The sequence below is a fragment of the Sus scrofa genome, chromosome 14 (assembly GCF_000003025.6).
Source record: "Sus scrofa isolate TJ Tabasco breed Duroc chromosome 14, Sscrofa11.1, whole genome shotgun sequence".
In the NCBI taxonomy this organism is placed as follows: domain Eukaryota; kingdom Metazoa; phylum Chordata; class Mammalia; order Artiodactyla; family Suidae; genus Sus; species Sus scrofa.
This window is the reverse complement of record NC_010456.5, coordinates 132,695,904-132,715,657: the sequence shown is the minus strand read 5'-3', so window position 1 is coordinate 132,715,657 and position 19,754 is coordinate 132,695,904. Positions and strand designations below refer to the sequence as shown.

At 44.8% G+C, this 19,754-nt stretch overlaps 2 protein-coding genes across 4 annotated transcripts in view; both read right to left on the bottom strand.

Annotated features, from left to right (window-relative positions):
• BUB3 (BUB3, mitotic checkpoint protein) lies at positions 305 to 12,570 on the bottom strand. 2 transcript variants are annotated; one of them, XM_005671519.3, is made up of 8 exons: positions 12,376 to 12,570; positions 11,739 to 11,933; positions 10,920 to 10,989; positions 8,315 to 8,466; positions 5,686 to 5,844; positions 3,382 to 3,559; positions 2,918 to 3,134; positions 305 to 1,917 (listed from the first exon to the last, which is right to left on the bottom strand). In XM_005671519.3, the coding sequence occupies exons 2-8, from the start codon at positions 11,931 to 11,933 to the stop codon at positions 1,902 to 1,904; spliced, it is 987 nt and encodes a 328-aa protein (XP_005671576.1). In that variant the 5' UTR covers positions 12,376 to 12,570; the 3' UTR covers positions 305 to 1,901. The 2 variants fall into 2 exon arrangements, with proteins under 2 accessions (XP_005671576.1, XP_001928080.1); XM_001928045.3 differs by having other exon boundaries at positions 305 to 658.
• Positions 16,181 to 19,754, bottom strand: part of HMX2 (H6 family homeobox 2) — an 8,370-nt gene continuing 4,796 nt past the window's right edge. For both annotated transcript variants that reach the window (XM_021073588.1, XM_001928064.6), the window contains exons 2-3: positions 18,232 to 18,500; positions 16,181 to 17,292 (exon numbers count right to left, since the gene is read on the bottom strand). In XM_021073588.1, the coding sequence (XP_020929247.1) occupies positions 16,739 to 17,292; positions 18,232 to 18,500 (823 nt within the window). In that variant the 3' untranslated portion in view covers positions 16,181 to 16,738. The remainder of the gene's footprint in view (positions 17,293 to 18,231; positions 18,501 to 19,754) is intronic.

Here is a 19,754-nt window from a genome sequence, read left to right as displayed (position 1 = left end):
GTGCCAAAAGGCGCCCAGCAGCTGCCATGCAGTCCAGTGCCCATCCTGTGAAGCTGCACAGTTGGCTCAAGAGCCCTGCTGCTCTAGCAAGAGGGCAGGAGGGAAATGGCAGAACTCCAACAGATCACTTTATCCAAGACTGAATCCCCAAAGTACATCAGAATAGATGTAATTAAATGAGGCAGTGTGGACCTAGAGGTACAATGTCATCCCCACCAGGCCCTTGATGAAGGGAGTTTTGCTTTACAGAAGCCTCTTTACGAAGTAAATTACATTAATTACCAACATTTAAAAACATCCAACATTTAAGGGTTCTGAATCTCTGATTTATTAGACAGCATGGAAATAACAAGTTTAGGTTATTTTACAAAAAGAGCTCAAGCTGCTCATACACAGCAACTGGGCTTGCTGGGGGGGGGGGGGACCACAATTCTTCAGACTACTGCACAAGGACACAAAGACTCCTCATCCTACACAGAGTTGGGATGAAAAGGGCACACAGACAAGTTTTGCTAAGACAGAAAACAGAGAAATCCACATACTAAGCAAAGTGTCCACAATGACTATAACGCACCCCTTAGGGGATAAGCATGTATTTGTAGGAAGCAAAACAAAGCTTTCCATAGAGAAACCACTTTCACGAGACGATTAGGTGGACCTGCAATGAAGAAAATACATTTCAAAAGATGGGTTCAGGCTTACACTCAGTTTTCACCGAAATACTTCAAAAAGAAAAATAAGGCCTTTCTCTGTATCAAAAGAATTTTTAAAAAATACATCATGGATAAAATAAATTTCAGTAAAGGTCCAAGTCCCGTTCAGAAACATACATGTGTGAACAATACAAAGAAAAACCAGAAAGTGTGACAACAAGAATACTACTTGGAACTACCTAGAATAGGCCAAGCTAAGTTCATGTTCTGCTTCAGGGCATTACATTGAAATGAATCTCATTCTCACTATAATTTTTTTCTTTTTAACCTTAATCAGCTGCGGCTGGGCAACTGAAATGGACATGAGAACTATATAAATGTCAGAGAAATATGTAAACCTCATTAATGTTTCCAAAAATTCATTTAGAGATAGAAACAGGTCCAAATAGATGCCTGTCTAAATGTACTGCAATTACGTTACAATTATTTTTCCAAATACACAGATATGCTCTGTCTTTTCTCAGCTCATTACTGACTCAAACAATTTGCCCTTCTGGGATCAATTGTTTGCTAATAAATAATTGTTTACAGTCACAAAATGATGTTAGGAGGTTTTCTTATTAGTTTTCCTTCTGCACCCTAATAAGATTGAAAACGAGCTGATTCCCCAGAGTCTAACCTTAACCTCGCTTTGTTTCACAGCCCAGGAAATGATGACCCATCTGCTTCAGAAAATAATGGACGGCCAAGAGGAAATATTGTTTAATTGTAGATTAACCTCCTCATGAGGCAGTCTGAAGCAGCTTTAGAATTAGCAACTATAGCCAGCAAGAGAAACAAATGGCTCAAGAGCCTTTTTCTCTACCATTTAAGGTCCAGAAAGAATGCAAAGCGGGTTTTATTACCTATGTTTATTTACAAATACTTGTTTCCACAATGGAAAAATCACCAAGGTCAAAACTGATTCTCAAATGTGCAGTCACTGCCCTCCAATTCTGTTTGCCCAAATACCTTTAAATGCAGCAAACCATCAAACCATCTCATGCACTAAAGCAAGTGTTTGTTTAAAAAAAAAAAGAAAAAAAAAAAAAAAACAATAAAAACCTCTTTTCCATTATTTTCAGGTTCTTAGAATATTAAAATTTAAAATTTTCCCTGTTTTCTTTGTTTAATAGTAATAAATCCACCATTGGGGAGTACGAATTGTTTTATTATCATCAACATGGCACTTAAGTAAATGAAATCTTGTCAAGTACATGGTGACCTACAAGTTCAAAAGAAAAAAGAACAGCATGAGATCAAAATGGCCGGCCAGGACAAGAGATACAAAAGTGAGAGATTAAATGCAAACACAGCCCTTTATCCAACAGGCTTCACATGCTAAGTCTTCTCTAAAGGCAAATCTATAAAAATACATATATGATATTGAATATTTAATACTCTGCTCCCTCTCAGGGACTCAACTAATTTTGCAAGGGCATGCTATACCATTTTAATTCAGAAAAGTGTAAGAATCCTGAAAACATTCAGTTATTCCATAAATATTTACTGAGGACGTCTTCCCAGGGCCTGAGTAGAGCGGGAAAAGGTACAGGACAGGGGCACTTGGGGTTGGTATTTTATGGTTAAACTAGTGCCCATGTCTCAGTTTCCCCTTAAGCCTGCCTGGTGCGGATAATTAAGAAAAAAGCTTTGCCTTATGTACCAAAAAATGTAAATGGTTTCTCTCTGTCAAGAGTTACAAGCAAGAGCCAAAGACATTTATGAAAATTTTGAAACTAAGGAAATCTGCCATTCCAGGCAAGGCCGTATTACTCTGAATTTCCAATAAGACCCGAAGGTCATTCATTTTGTGTAAATATTAAAGAAACAACCTCTGTGGAGAGGAAAGATTTTTGGCAGTTCAAATTCTTAAATATCTTAAATAGGATTTGCTAAAATAAATTATTCTTGAATTCCTCAACTTAATTTTGAAGCAATGAGCTAGCAATAACTCCAGAGATTCAAATAATAGTGCCTATTCAAGAAGAATGAGAGTTTGACATTCTTCTCTACAAAACAACTAGGCACAATTTTATCCATCAGACGTCTATCAACCTACGGATATTGAAAGCTTGGGAGAACAAGATAAAATCAACTCCAGCCCTACACTCAGCTGTAATATCGAGCAGGCAGCAACAATGCTATTCATGAATTTAGAAAAATTAATAAATCCTGGGGTGAATGCAAAAAAAAAGGCTCAAATACAGGTGAAGCATACTCACTTGGGTTTTGTTTCTGCATCTGTCACTTGGCGAATGAAGATACCATCTTCGGGATGTTCTGTGTCATCCATTTCATACATATAAGATGATGCTATAGCAAGTGTGGTCCCATCATTACTGAAGGCAAGGGATGCAATGCTGGTGGGGTACCGATGGAATTGGCACAGTCGCTTTTTGTTAAATGGATCCCAAATATTAACAAATCCATCAGAACCACCTGCAGGTAATTTCAAAACGGTTCTCAAAAGCAGATACAAAATCAACCATTCTCTTAACGGTTAATTTTTAAGGTCACAGAAGTTACATTCTCCCCAAAGAGTACGATACCAGATTTTTTTTCCCTTAACTATCATAAAAAGCAAGCACAACTTTTTAAAACTCTAACCAAGTACACACTTGCCGTGTTCAGTTAAAAGCAAAATGACACTATCTTAATAATTAGAAGTTAGCATGCCATACTCTACCTGTGGCAAAAGTATTATGGATATTGTGAAAGGAGATGGCATTGACTGGGTAAATCTGCTCAATGTTATTTTCCTTTAGTCGGTGACACTTGAAGGCATACTTCTTCTTCTGAACCTCAGGGCTTGGGTCCAAGTACTCAACTGCCACTCGGCCTTCAATGGAGCTTAATACATAACCCTGCCAAGAGGGAACCAGAGGACGAAAATGGTCAATCCAGCTTCCAATACAAGGCATGGATTCCCAAATTCAACCCAAACTAAAGAAAAGTGATTATTTTTAAAATGGAAAGAGAATATGACCAGGTTTTAACTGAGTGTTACGCTGCAGTAACATGATTAAGATGATTCCAGAAGTTTAAGAACACTTGTACGTGTTTTATTAAAAATAAATAAGGCTACCATCGCTTGCTTTCTTCACTCTACCATTGCCCTGCACATTGCACTAAAAAACATCTAGTTATTGAACTCCCTTGTGTATGGCAGGTTAAGGTTCCAGCTTGTCACTGCTGTGGCTATGGTACAAGTTTGATTCCTGGCCCAGGAACTTTCAGTTGCTTGCAGGCATGGCCAAAGGGGGGGAAAAAACACAACAAGTTGTTATTTTGTCAAACCTCAACAAGAATTTTTTTTTTTTTTTTTTTTTTGGTCTTTTTGCCTTTTCGAGGGCCGCTCCCGCAGTATGTGGAGGTTCCCAGGCTAGGGGTCCAATCGGAGCTGTAGCCGCTGGCCTACGCCAGAGCCACAGCAACGCGGGATCCGAGCCGCATCTGCAACCTACATCACAGCTCGTGGCAATGCCAGATCGTTAACCCACTGAGCAAGGCCAGGGATGGAACCTGCAACCTCATGGTGCCTAGTCGGATTTGTTAACCACTGCGCCATGATGGAACCTCCCTCAACAAGGATTTTAAGGTGTTTCAGTATCATTTATTCATTGTCCTGTCCAGAAGGGACTCAAATTTGTTCTAAAAGTTGGAATATACTTTTCTTTGCTCTATGCCTCCTCACTTCTAACAACTCTAAAAAGAACTGTCTCCTTATGGGAGGGGAGGGGGGAATCAATAATGCAAATCAACTGGAAAATCAGCCTTCCAGCTCAGTCATCCTATCTCCTGCACTTAATTACAGCAAGTCAGGTTTACACACAAACAGATTTTCAGCAATGATCAAAAGTGGTTTATAATTTCAAACCTTTTCTCACCTTTTTTGAAGTAGCATAGCCAAGAAAATAAGAAATGCAGATAAATATGAAACCTATATTTTATTTCTTTAGTTTTTCAAAGTCTTCAAGGTAACAAAAGATTTATTCCTGAAAAACTACTTATATAGGACAAAAAAAAATCAGTAAAACATTATTTCTAGTTAAATTTCCATTATAAACTAGAAATAAACGGACAAGAAAAATTTAGGTACAGGACATGATAATACTCATAAATGCAAGCATGTTTTAAGCATGTATTTAAATCTCTTTAAGTTTCGAGTAACGGCAATTCTTTATCTTCAATGAAAATTTACAATATCCTGAGAGCTGGGATCTAGCCTTCTGAGCCTTCTGAAAGACTAGCCTTCTGAGATAAAGGGCTAAGAGAATAACTCACATAACCGATTCAAGCTCCCAACCAGTGAAAGACAGCCATGAGATTCAAAGGCATCTGCTGTTTTTAATGCCTTTTCCCCTTGTAACATTCTCAGAGCAGCTGACCCCACCACCAGATCTCCTTTGAACTTGTAAGAATTTGGAGGGTAAAGGGGCTCGAACAAAGTGTCATCTCATCTGGCAATGATGGAAGGGTGACCCACCTTGGTCACTAAGAGTTAGTCACTATATGAGGAACAATGCCTCTCTAATCTCGATGGCATTATTATTACTATTTTTAATCCAAATTCCACTATCGGACTGGCTAAAGAACTCTATCAGCATTAGGGTTATAAAGAGGTTAAAAAAGAAGAGAACAGCAAATGCCATAATCCTAAATTTCCAGATCTCGATTTGAATTTACTGCTTTATAAATCAAGATATCTGCAACACTCTCTTTGATTTCTGAACACCTGTCAGGCATCCTGGACCAGGATCACCAAAGAATCAGAAAACCTCTATTCAAACCACTTAACCTCTCTGAACATCAAAGCTCTCTCTAAAACTGAGTTAACAAACTGTTTTTTAACACAAGGCTGTTGAAAATCTAACAGCAAATTCTAAATCACCACTCAACAAAAGCAAAGCTTTAAAGGCAGTGACCAAATCATCAGTACATAAGATCATATCCTCTCCTAATTTCCAAAGCAGGGGGAGGAGGTCAGTACCTGCTTGTTTGGAAACGCCCGTATGCAGCGAGTCTGGTACTTCAGGCTGGACTCCCGGCGCTGCTGTACGTAGCCCATGTTCCGCAAGTCCCACACCAACACTCTGCGGCCGGCAGTGCCCACAATCAGCCGGTCTCCAGACACTGAGAGGGTGTACACCTTTCAAGAAAGACCAAAACTTGCTAAAAATCATTTACTTGCCTGAAAATGACTCTGAAAATTCGCTCCAAAATGAAGTCCACTAATATAAAACTATTAAAAGTTAGCTGGTCAAGTTCAGGGATACCAAATTTTAACTACTACACTTACACAAACCAAGTAAAATCAGCACAAAATAATAAATCCAAGATATTTGTAATACTCAGCCAAGTACCACATAATGCACGTTCTAGTTATTTGAAGACAATTCTCTTCATTACTAATACAAATTAAATTACTAAACAAGTCTTACAACCCTGTTGTTTCATTTAGTGACAATATAAAACTGTAACAATACTCAAAAAAGGAGATAATAAAGCCATAAAATCAACTCAAGATCCCTTTCAATGGGTTTCCGGCTTTTCATAAAATAATCATTTCCAAAGTTGTTTTTCTAAGACCACCTTATGGAAGATTTCATGATGTAACTCTAAAAATCTTGACTTTCCCAGCTGTCATACTGAATAAACAGGCCTTTCCAGGAAGAGTGAGAGAGCTATCATTAATTAGCTGTTTAGTTGCTTTTGGTGGCATATGAACTCAAAATTAAAAGACAAGGATAGCGGTCTGGCATATGACAAGACAAATGCTTGTGTCCTGACGTCATACTAAACACTCAAGACAATTATCTGTAGGGAAAATTTAAAAAGCATTTTATCCTCTAAAGCATCTATTTTTTCCAATTCCTTTTCTTCAGTATTAAAACAACTTCCACAAAAAATTCCTCTATAATAAATCACAAAATTTCCTGTAAACAAGCATTTAAAAATTACTTATTTTCAAGTATGCTATCTGGAGACTAAATAAGAGATGACAAATTCATGAAAATGATGGCAAAATGTATTTTCCTAATGTTAAATCATTTTTTTAAAATTCAGACTTCAGGTGTGTAACTGTGCTCTGTTCATTACTTTCCATTAATAAGCAACTCTCATCTAATTTAATATTTTAAAAATCTGAAGAAGCACTATAAAAAATGAAGAGGCCCCATAACACAATAAGACATCTCTTTAACATTCAGAAATTAAACCTTATGGTTACTAATCACTAATATGTTAATACACCACCAGCCAAAAAAACAAATTAGGTTTAACAACGTACCAACCCGAAAGTCTCTACAATCTAGCCTTAAAATTCAAGTAACTTGACCAAAGGAAAAACAAGGAAGGAAAAAAAAATCCAAACAGTAGATTTACTACAAGCTTATTTAAATAAGAGAAACACGAAGGTTTACTACTCTTTATTCAGAAAACATGATGCTTGTAGGAAAACGAAAATTAACCTAAGACATTTAAAAAACGCAGAATCAGAAAGAGATCAATTTATAACGGTACAATCCGAATGGGAATTTTATCTTAAATCTTTACCATACAGGTGACACACAAGCTTCCAACAGTGCTTTCTGTCCTCACGGATCGTAAATCAAGTAAAAACACTGTCATGCTCCTGACTAGGTATATACATTTATCAAAGACAGTATTAAAAAAAGTGACATAATGAACCTTGCTGAACCAATAAGCAGCTTGATTCAGTGTGGCTGTCCATTATACGATATTCTGTCAGCAATTTATCACAGCTCTTAACATGTTACATACAACCATAAATCAAAACTAGAAACAATGCAATTATTTTATTCTGAACAAAGGTCTTGCCAGGAGTAGATCCGACTGTGATGTGACAAAAATAATGGCTCTTTGGATGCGCTACAGTATATAATGATGGCTAACAGGAACTGAACAGTATATTTACACTGAGGAAATAAGAGTCAAGTGAAAGATACCTCTAAACTGCTAAAACAATCAGTCTTCAAAATTAACTACCACCTGATAAAGTCCGACGAGGATACAGGGAGAATGCTCAATTACACTCTCACTGCATAGATCAAAAGGTTAGACTAATACACGAAGTTTCGGTTTTAAGCAGCTTTGTTCACTACAGCCTTCACACTGTATCTGTCAGTATTAAAAATAAATAAATGGTAGAAGCCAGGGAATACAAGACATCTTTTTTACCAAACTTCAATGATAATCCATTCCACCCTCTTAACAGATGACTCAAATGGTTTTAAGTGAAAACGAGGGATGCTCCTTCCCACTTGCTGGAAGACATCAAAGCCAATTAAAGGCAAAGGAACAGTCTTTGCTGAACGACTTCTCGGAGAAGTTCCTTCTCAGTCCTAGAATTTAAAGCACTAACAATATACCCAAGTGAGTTTATAGCTAGTGCTATCTAAGACAAATAAGACGACCGATAGAGAAGAGTTGACCAAAATACCAAAATTAATTTTTATTCACATCAATATATTTCTACTTAGTTGGGTTGTAAAACAGACGCATCAACTCCTAACCTCTAAACATAATACTCACTAAACATTTACCAAGTCCAATCATCCCAAGGACCGTATCTCCTGTTAGGAATATAAAGAGCCTACCTTTTCAGGCTGAGAAAAGGTCCCAGCATTACAAGGGGTTCTGGGATCCCACAATTTAACTGTCTGATCCCAGCTCCCAGTAACCATCACATTCACTTCTGGACAATATTCAACACATCTGATAGGGGCATCATGGGTTCCAACAAGGTTTTCTGTGGAAAAAAACAAACACCGAGACTTACTAGTGAACAACAGAAGGAAACATTCATTCTGCTGTAATGAATCTGCTTCCACCAAATGGATGGAAATATCTACACAAAGAAGAACGTCTCCATCACTACAAAGAGTCATCCATTCATCGCTGTTCACTCTGCAGTGCAGAGCTTGATTCACTGGCATGGTACATACCAAAGGCTGACTTAAATTTCAGAGTACATTGAAATGGTGGCATATGTTATTTCCTTCACTTGATTCTACCTTGCCTCAAATCAGGAACCTTGTTGAACTCCAGAGTTCTGACTGTATCTAGTGCAGGTTCTGACACATAGTAGCTGCTCAAGAAACACCTGTTGAATGAGCAAATGAGTGAAGAACTCTGGTCGTATAGATCTGAATAAAATTTATCACCTCGGGTGTTCCCTCCATGGCTCAGTTGGTTATGAACCTAACTAGTATCCATGAGGATGCAGGTTGGATCCCTAGCCTCGACCCCTAGCCTCACTCTGTGGGTTAAAGGATCCTGCTGTGGGTCGTCGCAGATTGTAGACCCAGATCAGATCCGGCGTTGCTGTGGCTGCGGCGCAGGCTGGGAACTTCCATTTGCCGCAGGTGCAGCCCTAAAAAGCAAAAAAATTTTAAAAATAAAATGTATCATCAAATTAAGCTGGTGTTTCTAAGAAACTTATTTAAGCAATAACAGGATTATCTGAAAACAGGCAGGGAGTCTTATGATTAATCCACTTGATTTTCATGATGAGTCAAATTTCCAATACAATTTCTTTCCTCTCAATTTCAACTCTTCACACTATCTCAAATTCATTCAGCTAACATGTACTAAATGTCTACTACATGCCAGAATCTACCCCCATGCTAAGGAAACAACAAAGAACAAAAAACGTGGTCCTGACCCTCAACTACGAAAACTACTTGTTTAGGGAGTTCCCGTCGTGGTGCAGTGAATATGACTAGGAACCATGAGGTTGCAGGTTTGATCTCTGGCCTTGCTCAGTGGGTTAAGGATCTAGCATTGCTGTGGCTGTAGTGCAGGCCGACAGTTGTAGCTCCAATTGGACCCCAGCCTAGGAACCTCCATGTGCCGCAGGTGTGGTCCTAAAAAGCAAAAAAAAAAAGAAAAAGAAAAAAACTACTTGTTTTAAAAATAAATCATCTAAGAGTTCCCACTGCGGCTCAATGAAAACAAATCCAACTAGTATACATGAGGATTTGGGCTTGATCCCTGGCCTCGCTCAGTGGGTTGGGGATCCGGCGTATCGGTGAGCTGGGGCGTATATCAAAGATTCAGCTCAGGTCCCAAGTTGCTGTGGCATAGGCTGGCAGCTCTAGCGCTGACTGGACCCCTAGCCTGGGAACTTCCATATGCCAGAAGTACAGCCCTAAAAAGCAAAAAATTAAATTAAAAATAAAAATATATCATCTAAACTAGAAAATTATTTCATGAAGTTCAGCAATGACCTTCTGAGAATAAACAGCTAACTCCCTTAATTATGGTCTCTAGCATCAAAAATCTGGGTTTGGTTTTCAGTGCTTTTTTTCCTCCCAAGTTTTCAAATAAGACCTGAACCTGCAAGCTAACTTACTATGTAGAATAAGCTGCTAGCAAACAAAACCAAACACCTGCAGTTATAGTACATGACAAAATGGCTTTCATATAAAAGCCTCTTGTGATTAGGTTTTGTTTGGACAAGATATTGTGCCCATCCTCCCACTGTCCAATTCATCCTCATTAAGTCATACCTCGTGGCCTGCCTTGTCCTTCAAGTACATCTATGTCTAATGTGTGCATATACCCCCCCACACACACACAACTCTTAACTAAAAAGCTCTGTATATTTGGGTTCCATTCCAAGCTCTATTCTGCTCCAAAGTCAACATAAAAATGTGGGTATTTCACATCTCTAAGAAAGAGTTTCATCTTGTCATTCATTCAATAAACGCAACTGAAGCATATTCTATGCTAAAACAATCACATAAGCTGGGTTAATATGGTACCTGACAGTTTGGCTATTTTAAAATGTTAGATTTTTAAAAACCTATCTTCCTTCAGTGTAAACTAAATTAGCTTCTGAAAAGAGAACTCTGAAACATCAGTACTGTCCTACAGTAAGAAAATCCTATGGAAAGGTAGACCATTGCAGGATCCAATCCACTTCTGAGGACAAGAAAAGGTCAAATACTTAAGTGCCACTTCACGTACACACTTCGGATGGAGATCATGAGTTTTACTGATAAAATACATGCATAATATTTTGTGATCATAACAGTGATTTAAACAAAAAGTCCTAAATTCAAGTCACTACTACTTGTATCTAAGCTACTTAGGAATTAAGCAACTCAGGAACTACTTTTCTTAAATAAACATTTATAAGCAAGCAAAGTAAGCACTAATCAAGAAAACAATAAACTGATAAAAATGTGGCTACGTTACCTTGATCGGTATTCAAATCATGCATTTTTAATTGATGGTCTAATCCCCCACTCCAGGCATGCGTTGGATCCTACAAGATAAAGTTTCAAATCATTCAAAACTTACAAAGCTATTATTATTTTTTTTGGGCCACACCAGCAGCATGTGTAAATTACCAGGCAGTGGATGGAACCCAAGCCACAGGAGCAATTGGAGGGGCTGGAGTGACAATGCCAGATCCTTAACCTGCTGTGCCACAAGGGAACTCGTAAAACTTACAGCACTTCAAAAAGTGTTTTTAAATTCCTGTTTCTACAGCCAACTATTTCCTTTACATTCAAGATGTACAACAAGCTCAACATTAATTGCAGACAGAAAAAAAAGTTCAAAAAATAGAACAAATAAGTGTTCTACACCCTATGTCATCAAATTAAGAAAGAACTGTTCACCGCAGTGACCGAGAATAAACAAGCATTCCTAGTAGTTACTAAAAAGCCTTCCCTTTAATAAGTCAGCCAAATTTTACTGTCTTCTTTTGAGTTTCAAATTCATTATGCCCAGAAAGTTTGCAGAGGTACTCCATTAGAAGCAAAGGGGAGAACGAGTTTCCGACATTTGCACGTCCCCAGCGCCAAAAAAAAAAAAAAAAAAAGAAAAGAAAGAAAAGAGAACCAAAAAAACAGTACCTGGGGCAGATGTGTGTTCGGGCAGAGGGAGTGGAGTTAGTGAAGCTGTACAAATAACTCCAACGACAAAAGCCCCTGCTCAACACTGGAAAAGGGACGCTATTAACAAAGGAATCTCATAACATAAAAAGGGGGCAGGAGCGGAGACACCTACGTAGAAGGCGCAGTCCAGGACGGCGCCCGTGTGCTGGTACTTGAGCCGCATGGAGTTGGCCGGCACATCATAGAGGCGCACGGATGTGTCCCAGGAAGAAACCAACAGGAACTGGGAGGTGTTGGGGCTGAATTTCACCGAGGAGATGCCGTCCTCGGGTGGCTGGTTCAGCTTGAACTCGTTAGAACCGGTCATCTACGGAAAAAGCGCTCAGTGAGAGTCCCCAAGAATTCGGGGCCGGGGGGCCGCACTGGCTGAAGGCCCGGTCGCGGGGGCGGGGGGAGCAGGGGGCGGGACCTGGGGAAGGCCGGCGACACCGCCTCTGCGCCTGCGCTCGGCCGGCCCGCCAGCCAGGGTCGGGCCTCACCGCCACCCACTGCCGCCCCTCTAACGCGCCCCTCTTAAGCTCACGCCACTGCACCCCAAACTCTAGCCTTCGGTCTGGCCCGCCGCGCCCCTCCCCGCCGCGGGCTCCCGCACGCCCGCCTCTCCAACAAGGCCTGCCGCCCCGAATGCTCCTACAATAAAGGAAGAGCTATACAAGCGAAACCGGTTCCCAGAGGACGGCTCCGCCAGCCCTAGGCCCCAGGAGTTTCCGGGGAGTTCACTTCTGCGCCCGGCTACCATTTCCCGCTACCTTGGGCTCCCTTCAGAAGCAACTTCGCCGCCGCTCGACACCGCGCGCCACCGCCGCCGCCGCCGAGCTTCCCTCGCCGCACTCGCGGGCCGGGCGAAGGAGGCGGAGTAGCTGCTCCAGCCTATGCCTGCCATTGGCTGATTTCAAACGCCAACGCCTCACTCTAGGCCGCCGATAGGTCCGCCGGAAGGCGGGAGTAGGTCAACCCAGTCAACCTCTTCCGGCTCAAAGGCGAACCACGGACTTTCCGATCACGTGATCTCGTTTCACCACTAGGCTGAAACAGCCACGCCGGTCCTGGACAAGTGAAAACTACAATTCCCAAAGAGCATCGCGCCAAGGCAGCGCTCACGCCCTCTCCTGTCCTTATGTGCACGCTGGGAAATGTAGTCTCCTCGGGGGCCCACGCCCTAGTAGTCTCCTGAATAGCAAGCGGGAAAGATGCTTTTTCTAGTTTGACTCTTGGCGCCCTCTCCACCTCAGTTAATTTCTCACGCGCAATAACCCCGTTTTGGTCAGTACTTTTATAGAGCTAAATTAGTCTCCCTTCCACTGGACGTACATATATGCCCATGAAGTGAACCAAAAATTGGAATGGGGAAATATTTGCTCTAATCAATTGCGTATTTTCCCTACTTTTTTCTCCTGGAATTTCCACCTATGAACCAGGGTCTCACATTTACCACTGTCGTAAGATCTGCTGACTTCAGAGAAACTCATCCTTATTTATACTCTTCTTTGTCTCTTCATTCCATCTTTCTGCAAACATTAATTGAGCACCCAGTGTGTGCCAGGCCTGGTGAGAGATTGGAAATGTGCATTAATCAGACCATTGTTTGTTCAAGGAACTCTGTCCAGGAGGTTGAACAGACTGGGGAACAAACACTCACAATGTATTAAAGCGCAAAAGCTTCTTTTAGACATATGTTCAAGTAGGGTCCTGAAATGATAGCTACAAGCTTCTCCCCATCCACCCCCCACCCCAACAACTCCCTAAACTTCCAGGTTAGGTTTGCTCTATTTTCTGTTTCTAGAATCTTCCAGAAAGAGAAGAATCAAGAAGGTTGCTTCTGTATTAAGAAATAATTTGGCCTCCCTGAAAGAAATGCAATACTTAATTTATAACTAGAAGCTGCGACTTACTCTTGAATATCAAAGGCTCACTGAAATTTTTCAATTTAATCCATGCTATAAGGTCTTTTTCACTATTTTACTATGTGATTTCGTATGAAGTGGGAGGAAATTGTTGAGCTTAAGGTGTTTACTTTCTAAGGTACCTTGGTAGAGAAAAAAGTGTTGTTGGTCCTTAAACCATTCAAATACACAGACTCAGGTGCACTTCTCTTTATGAGTCTTGACACGGTCAACACACAACAACCACCCTTCTGCCCAGTGTATTGATGATATTCCAGCCAAAAGGACAGATCTTTGCCCTCCCTCCTCACCAGTCCTCATGCTTGGTTCTCTTTCAACAACTTAATGGCTAGGTTAAGAATTTTAAAGTGCAGTGCCTTGCCTCCACTCTAATTTTGGTTAAATAATTTTATCTCCAAATAATTTTATTTGGTTCCCTCTCCCAGTTGTTTATTTAATTCTACTAGTGTTTCGAGATTCTGAGCATGAATTATCCGCTAATAAAATCTAAGTGTATTTCATTATCCAGTGTGTGTATGATTCAGGTCCCTCTGGGCATGCAGTTGCAGCCGGACTCGATTTGAGTTTTAAGAAACGTCAATCTTTTAAATCCAGTTTAGACCCTGAAAGGAGGCTGATGATTTTGCTGATTATTCAAATGAATTGATAGTCCTGAGATAGGAAATCTGGCCACAATGGAGTCTTAAACATCATTTTAAATCCAAATGCAAAGCCGTGTGTGTGTGTGTGTGTGTGTGTGTGTGTGTGTGTGTGTGTGTGTACTTAGTTACCTATAAGAACGAGAAATTCCTAGAAACTAATCACACTGTTGGTTCAACCTTCGACTGTTAATTTCTGGATTATTTTTTTAAGTGAAATATCCACCATATGACAAATTGGAAATGGGTCATCTCTAAAAAAAGGCAAAAGTCACTCTGCCATTAACTGCCTAGAGGAAACCACTTCCTACAAAAGAATTAAGACCAAGAAGCATATAACTATCCAATACCGTTAAAAAAATCGTCTCTTTAAAAAAAAAAAAAAAAAGTCGTCTGTTGAAATGCAGACAAAAATGATATGGATGAAACACTTCTATACAAGTAGTTCCTTGAAGGCAATGTGGTTATTTCTGCATGGAACATTCAAATAGTAACTTGAGAGGAAAAGAAAAATCCAAGGTGAGTCATCTGGAAAGATATAACTTCATTGAAATAAAACATGCATACCAAATAAACCAGAAGAAAACAGATCCGGTGTCGCTTTTGTTTTCTCTCTCTGACCAGCCAATATTTAGCATAGTTCTCACCAAGTCCTAGAGCACAGTAAATACGTATTGAATTGAACTCAGCTGAAATGAAATAAATGCAGTTGCTCTAAGAGCAGTGGTACAGGTGTTCTTGCGTATCATCCTTCTGACGTCATCTTGAAACAGACTGAATTTTATGAAATCTAACATGAGATGAAAAAATATATATATAAAACCTCAAAAAGAATCAGACGTAATACTGCAAGCCACATAGACGGTTTCAGCTATCCTTCATACATTCACAAAATGCAGACCTTTGGATGCCTCTCCGCTCAGAGAGACAGATCTACCACGCAAATATTCCCCTTCTAGACGAGGAGATCCAGCCTCCGCGCTGCTGACGCTGGGCACCTTTACACAGCCTAAGGAGTAGCCTGGAGCTGGAGGCCAGAGGACAAGGGAGCTCGCCCCACGTGACAACGAACTATCAGCTTTCTTCAAACTCAGGTTATCTTTTTCGCAATTTTCTTAGGAACCGGTGGCTGCGATCTAACACTGCGATTTGCATGACACCCGCGCGCGTCGGTTCTCTCCGTGCCGCACCCTCCCAGCCAGGGCTCGGCAGCAGGTGTTGGGGCGCGGAAGTCCGTGGGCTCGCAGATCGCGCTCCAAGGTTCCATTCAGTGCCAGCCGCCACGTGCTTGCCCGCGACCCGGCCACTTAGCCAACCACAATGCAAACCATAAACAACAAAACAGTGTGGGGAGGAGCTTTTGCCTCTCGCACTTTCTTTGCCTCTGGCCTCATCCCTCCTTAGCCAAAGTGCCGCCTTTCGGCTCCCTGTTCCCGAGCCGCGTGGGTCGCGCCACTGTGCCACCGGCTTGGCAACTGTGAGCGGCTGCTAGCCTGACGCGCCAAGCTGAAGGACCAGCAAAGAGGGCTCTGTACCTGGTCCAGGTAGCGCCAACCCACCTGTCCTGTGCTCTCAGAGAGGAGGCTCATGTCACAGATTGGACCACGTCTCAGGCGCCCTGCTGCCGCCAACCCCAAGGCGCTCCCAGTGCCGGAAAGAAGCTCCTTCTGGGAGGCAACCGCTTCAGCAGTGAGGCCTGCTTCCGCCCGCCTCCCACTCCCGCCCCGCTCTGTCCCTCTTGGGGACAGAGGGGACAGACCTGAATTCCGGCCGGGTGAGCCCCAGTCCGTGTAGGGACTCTGGGCACCAGTGAGTCTAAGCGGGTGCAACTCCAGTCCACTTGCTCCCTCTGCGACGCCAAGGTCCTGACCTTTAACCCCTGACACACATCCCCGCACCTGGTCCACTTGGGACGGGCCAGCCCTCTCCTGACGCCCGCCTGCAAGCCCTTCCACAGAAAAGAGAAAAAACCCTGTGCGCGTTAGCACGCGGGACAATCAATTCCACCAAAGTTAGCAACGATGCTTAAAATGTTTTATTTTTTCTTTTTAAAAATATTTACAGATCTGAACTCTCCCCCCTTTGGCCCCTACTCATCCTCAGGAAAAGGGAAACGAAAAGAGGCGATGAGATAGTTGGTCAAAGCCTCCAAGGGCTGGCTTGGCCGGCCGCGTGTGCGTGTACATATATACAGGTGTATATATGGGGAGAGGAGTGTACCTGGTTTGCTGGGTTTTTTTTTAAATTTTTTTCCCTACCAATCCATGTGAATCTGGCCGAAATTCCCTTTCCCACCGACCACCCGAGAACAGCCCCTCCGAAATGGTTTTCAAAATGTATTGGTTCGTTGAGGGTGAAAAAGCAGATGATCTGGCTGGAAGGATGCCGATAACTACCAGAAACAATCAAAACAGAAAGTAGGGCAGAGGCCATAAATAAGAGATAATGAATACACATGGTGTATTTCGTAATATTTCTGGAAACACGCCGCCCGGCTCTGGATGGAGGGCCGCCCGCGCGCGCGCCAGGCTTGCGGGGAGCGGGCGGGCGGCGCGGGGCCGGCGGGAGCCTCAGTAGTCGAGCTTGTTGTAGAGGTTGTAGAGCGGTAAGGCCGAGAGGTTGCTGCCGGGGTAGTAGAGCGGCGCGGGGAAGGCGAGCGAGCGCGGCACCGGCACGCGCAGCAACGAGCTGTCCCGGAACACGAGCGGCATCCCCACCAGAGTCTGCGCCGACGCGTGCGCCATGTTGGCCGCCTCCAGCTCGGCGGAGAGCTGCCGCTTCCACTTGTTGCGGCGGTTCTGGAACCAAGTCTTGACCTGGGTCTCGGTGAGCTGCAGGCTGGAGGCGAGGCAGGCGCGCTCCGAGCTGCTCAGGTAGCGCTTCATGTCGAAGGTGGACTCGAGCTGGTACACCTGGCTGCGCGAGAAGACCGTGCGCGTCTTCTTCTTGGCCGCGCCCGCCTGCCGCTCGGCGCCGCCGTCCCGCGGCCGCTCGGGCCCAGGCGATGGCGAGCCCGCGGGCAAGAGCCTCTCTTTCTCTTCCTTAAAGTCCGGGTGCGACGAAGAAAGAAAAGGCGTGCGCTCCGAGCTCGCCGGCCCGGCGCCTCCACTGCCCTTGGGGGTACCTGGGGAGTGAGAAAGACAGGAAGGCCATGGAGTTGGGGAGCCTCAGAGACCCCCCACCATCACCACCACCTCTGCTGTTGACTGGCGCCTGCAGCCTTGGGCCCGTCTTCCTTGGTCCCGACCCCTTCCTCTCCTCCCTCTCGTTGAAACCCAAAGCCCAGCACCTGGCTTTTGAAAAGCAACAGGAGAGGGACCCAGCTACTTCGAGTCTGGGGTCCCTGTGCTACCAGCTTCGTGAAAGGACGTGTGGCAACAGGGGGAGGGTGTCTGGAGGGGAAACATTAGCATCATGTTCAAAGACGATTTTGCCTTGTAGTAACTGAGCTGGAAGAGTTCCCCGAACTTTATAGGGTGGCATCGTTTCACAGGCCGTTTGTTCGGAAATCACACTAAGGACTAACGCAGGGCTCCCCTTGGTCAGATGTTGTAAAGAGGAACCATCTCTGAAAGGCACCATTGTCAATCATCTTGGAGTGCTAATCATTCCGAGGAGGAGGAGGAGGAGAGAGAAGCAGAGGTCGAGGGAGGGAGGGAGAGAGAAGAAAAAGACGGTGAAAGGCGCTGAGAGATTAGGGTAGAGACAGAAGGACCGCTCAGACCCGACTTCCAGACCTCGTGTGCAAAGTATCCGAAGTGCAAAGAGGATACCGAGGGCAGGGCCGTGTGTGCGGCCAGCCCTGTGCCCAACCCACGATGGTACACTCTCCCTCCAACCCAACCTTTTCCAAGACCGCGCCGCGGGATGTCTGTGTTCCCAGTTTCTTCCCCAGCGCCCCCGGGGCGGAGGAATCAGCACCGCGCGCGCGTCTCCTCCCCTCCGCCCGGGACCCCGCGCCGCCGCCGCTCTGGACAGAGGGGACCGGACACCAGAGCCCCGGCGCAGCTTCCCTCCCCTAGAACTTGCTCGCGGCCGACCCCGGGCGGCGTGCGATCCTTACCCAGGCAAGGAAAGGGGATGGGGGGGTGGTGCTTGGGGCCAGGCTCCTTGGGGCCGTGCGGGTCTGGGCAGAAGCAGGCGGGTGCCTTCCAGCCGTCGTCCGGCTCCTCCTCCTCCGAGGACACGGACAGGCTGCGCTTCCTGGCTGGCCAGCCGGCGGGCTCCCGTGGCGCCTCCGAGGGGCCCCCGCCCAGGATGGACTGAATGGTGAAGCTGGAGACGCCGCCGGCCGCCGGACACCCCTTGCCCGCATCTTCCTTGCTGCCCATCCTGGGTTCATAAGAAATCGGAGGAAACCAAGAACTCCCTTTAGAGACGATCTGTATGGAAGGTGGTGCAGGCAGGCAGGCAGGCTGGGGGGGAGGGGCGGGGAGGGGAGCCAGGGGGAGGGGGCTGCGAGACTGGCGAGGCGTCCCCTCCGTGCGAGGGACACGCGGGCACCGGACAGCTGCTCTGGGGTCCCTGCCCGCCCGGCTCTGGGTGCGCCCGCCCAGCCCCGGCGCGAATGCCCCTTCCTTGCCCGCTAGCTCGCCGGGTCTCCGGCGGCGCGGAGGTGGCGCGGCCTCATTTGCATAGAGGTTACCGGGACGCGGCCAATGGCAGCGCCGCCGAGTGGCCCCGGAAAATTTCAAAAACCCAAACCGAGCACACACACCGGTGCTCCGCGGAGCGCGCAAAGACCCCGGAGGGCATCTGCTGTGTCTAACCAGGGATAGCTTGCACCGAAAGCAGTATATGTCCACTCCATGTTCCTAGCCTGTGTGATGACTCCGATCGCTCGGACTCTGGCCCTCTCAAGGGGCAAAGCTGGAGCGGCCGTTCGCCTCCCTTAGTCGACGGGTCCTCGAACCCCCAAGAGGGCTCACACGGACTGCTCCAGGACCCTCCCCAAGCCTCTCACCTCTTCTCGCCTGGGCAGGCAAGCAGGGCTGGCACCCCACGGAGAGCTGCGCCCCGCGCGGGAGGCTGGGGGTAGGGAGGGGGTTAGGAGCATGCGCCTCGGAACTAAGGCTCTTCCAGGGAGCTTAACTGAGAGGCCTGGGAGCAGACTTCTGCCCTTCCCCGCCTACAGAACCCACCCCTATCACCCGCCCAACTAGGCTGCCAGATCCTTGCAGGTAGGAGGAGCTAAGCCCTAGATCTTGTTTCAAGAGATCTGGGTTCAAGTCCCATCACCATCACTTACATGCTTCGTGAACTTGAATAAGTCAAGTCCTTCTCAGAGTTTCACTGCCTTTCTAAGTGATATGAACTTCTCATTAGCATCGTCTCCCCTTCAACTGTTTTAAGGAAGGCCTTAGGTCGGAGTAAAAAAGCACCCGAAAGCCTAGAGGCACTAGGAGCTCATAGTAGGTATTTTGTAAACCTTTGCTGAAAAGCCCAAAGCTCGCCCTCCTATTTGAGCCCTCCTGGTTCTCATTTTTTTAGGCAAATATTACAAGCCCAGGAATTGCTGCAAAAAATGGAAGCTCTTTGCTCCGGGGAAGGAGAAGAGAAGGAGATGAGAACAGGGTTCTAAACATA

Excerpts from the sequence above, each read along its gene's own strand:
- BUB3 (XM_005671519.3), bottom strand. The coding sequence starts at position 11,933 with ATGACCGGTTCTAACGAGTTCAAGCTGAACCAGCCACCCGAGGACGGC. Across the intron at positions 10,990-11,738 it reads TCCTGGACTGCGCCTTCTAC|GATCCAACGCATGCCTGGAG; the intron begins GTAGGTGTCTCC and ends TTTATCTTGTAG. Across the intron at positions 3,560-5,685 it reads GGGCGTTTCCAAACAAGCAG|GGTTATGTATTAAGCTCCAT; the intron begins GTACTGACCTCC and ends CCCTCTTGGCAG.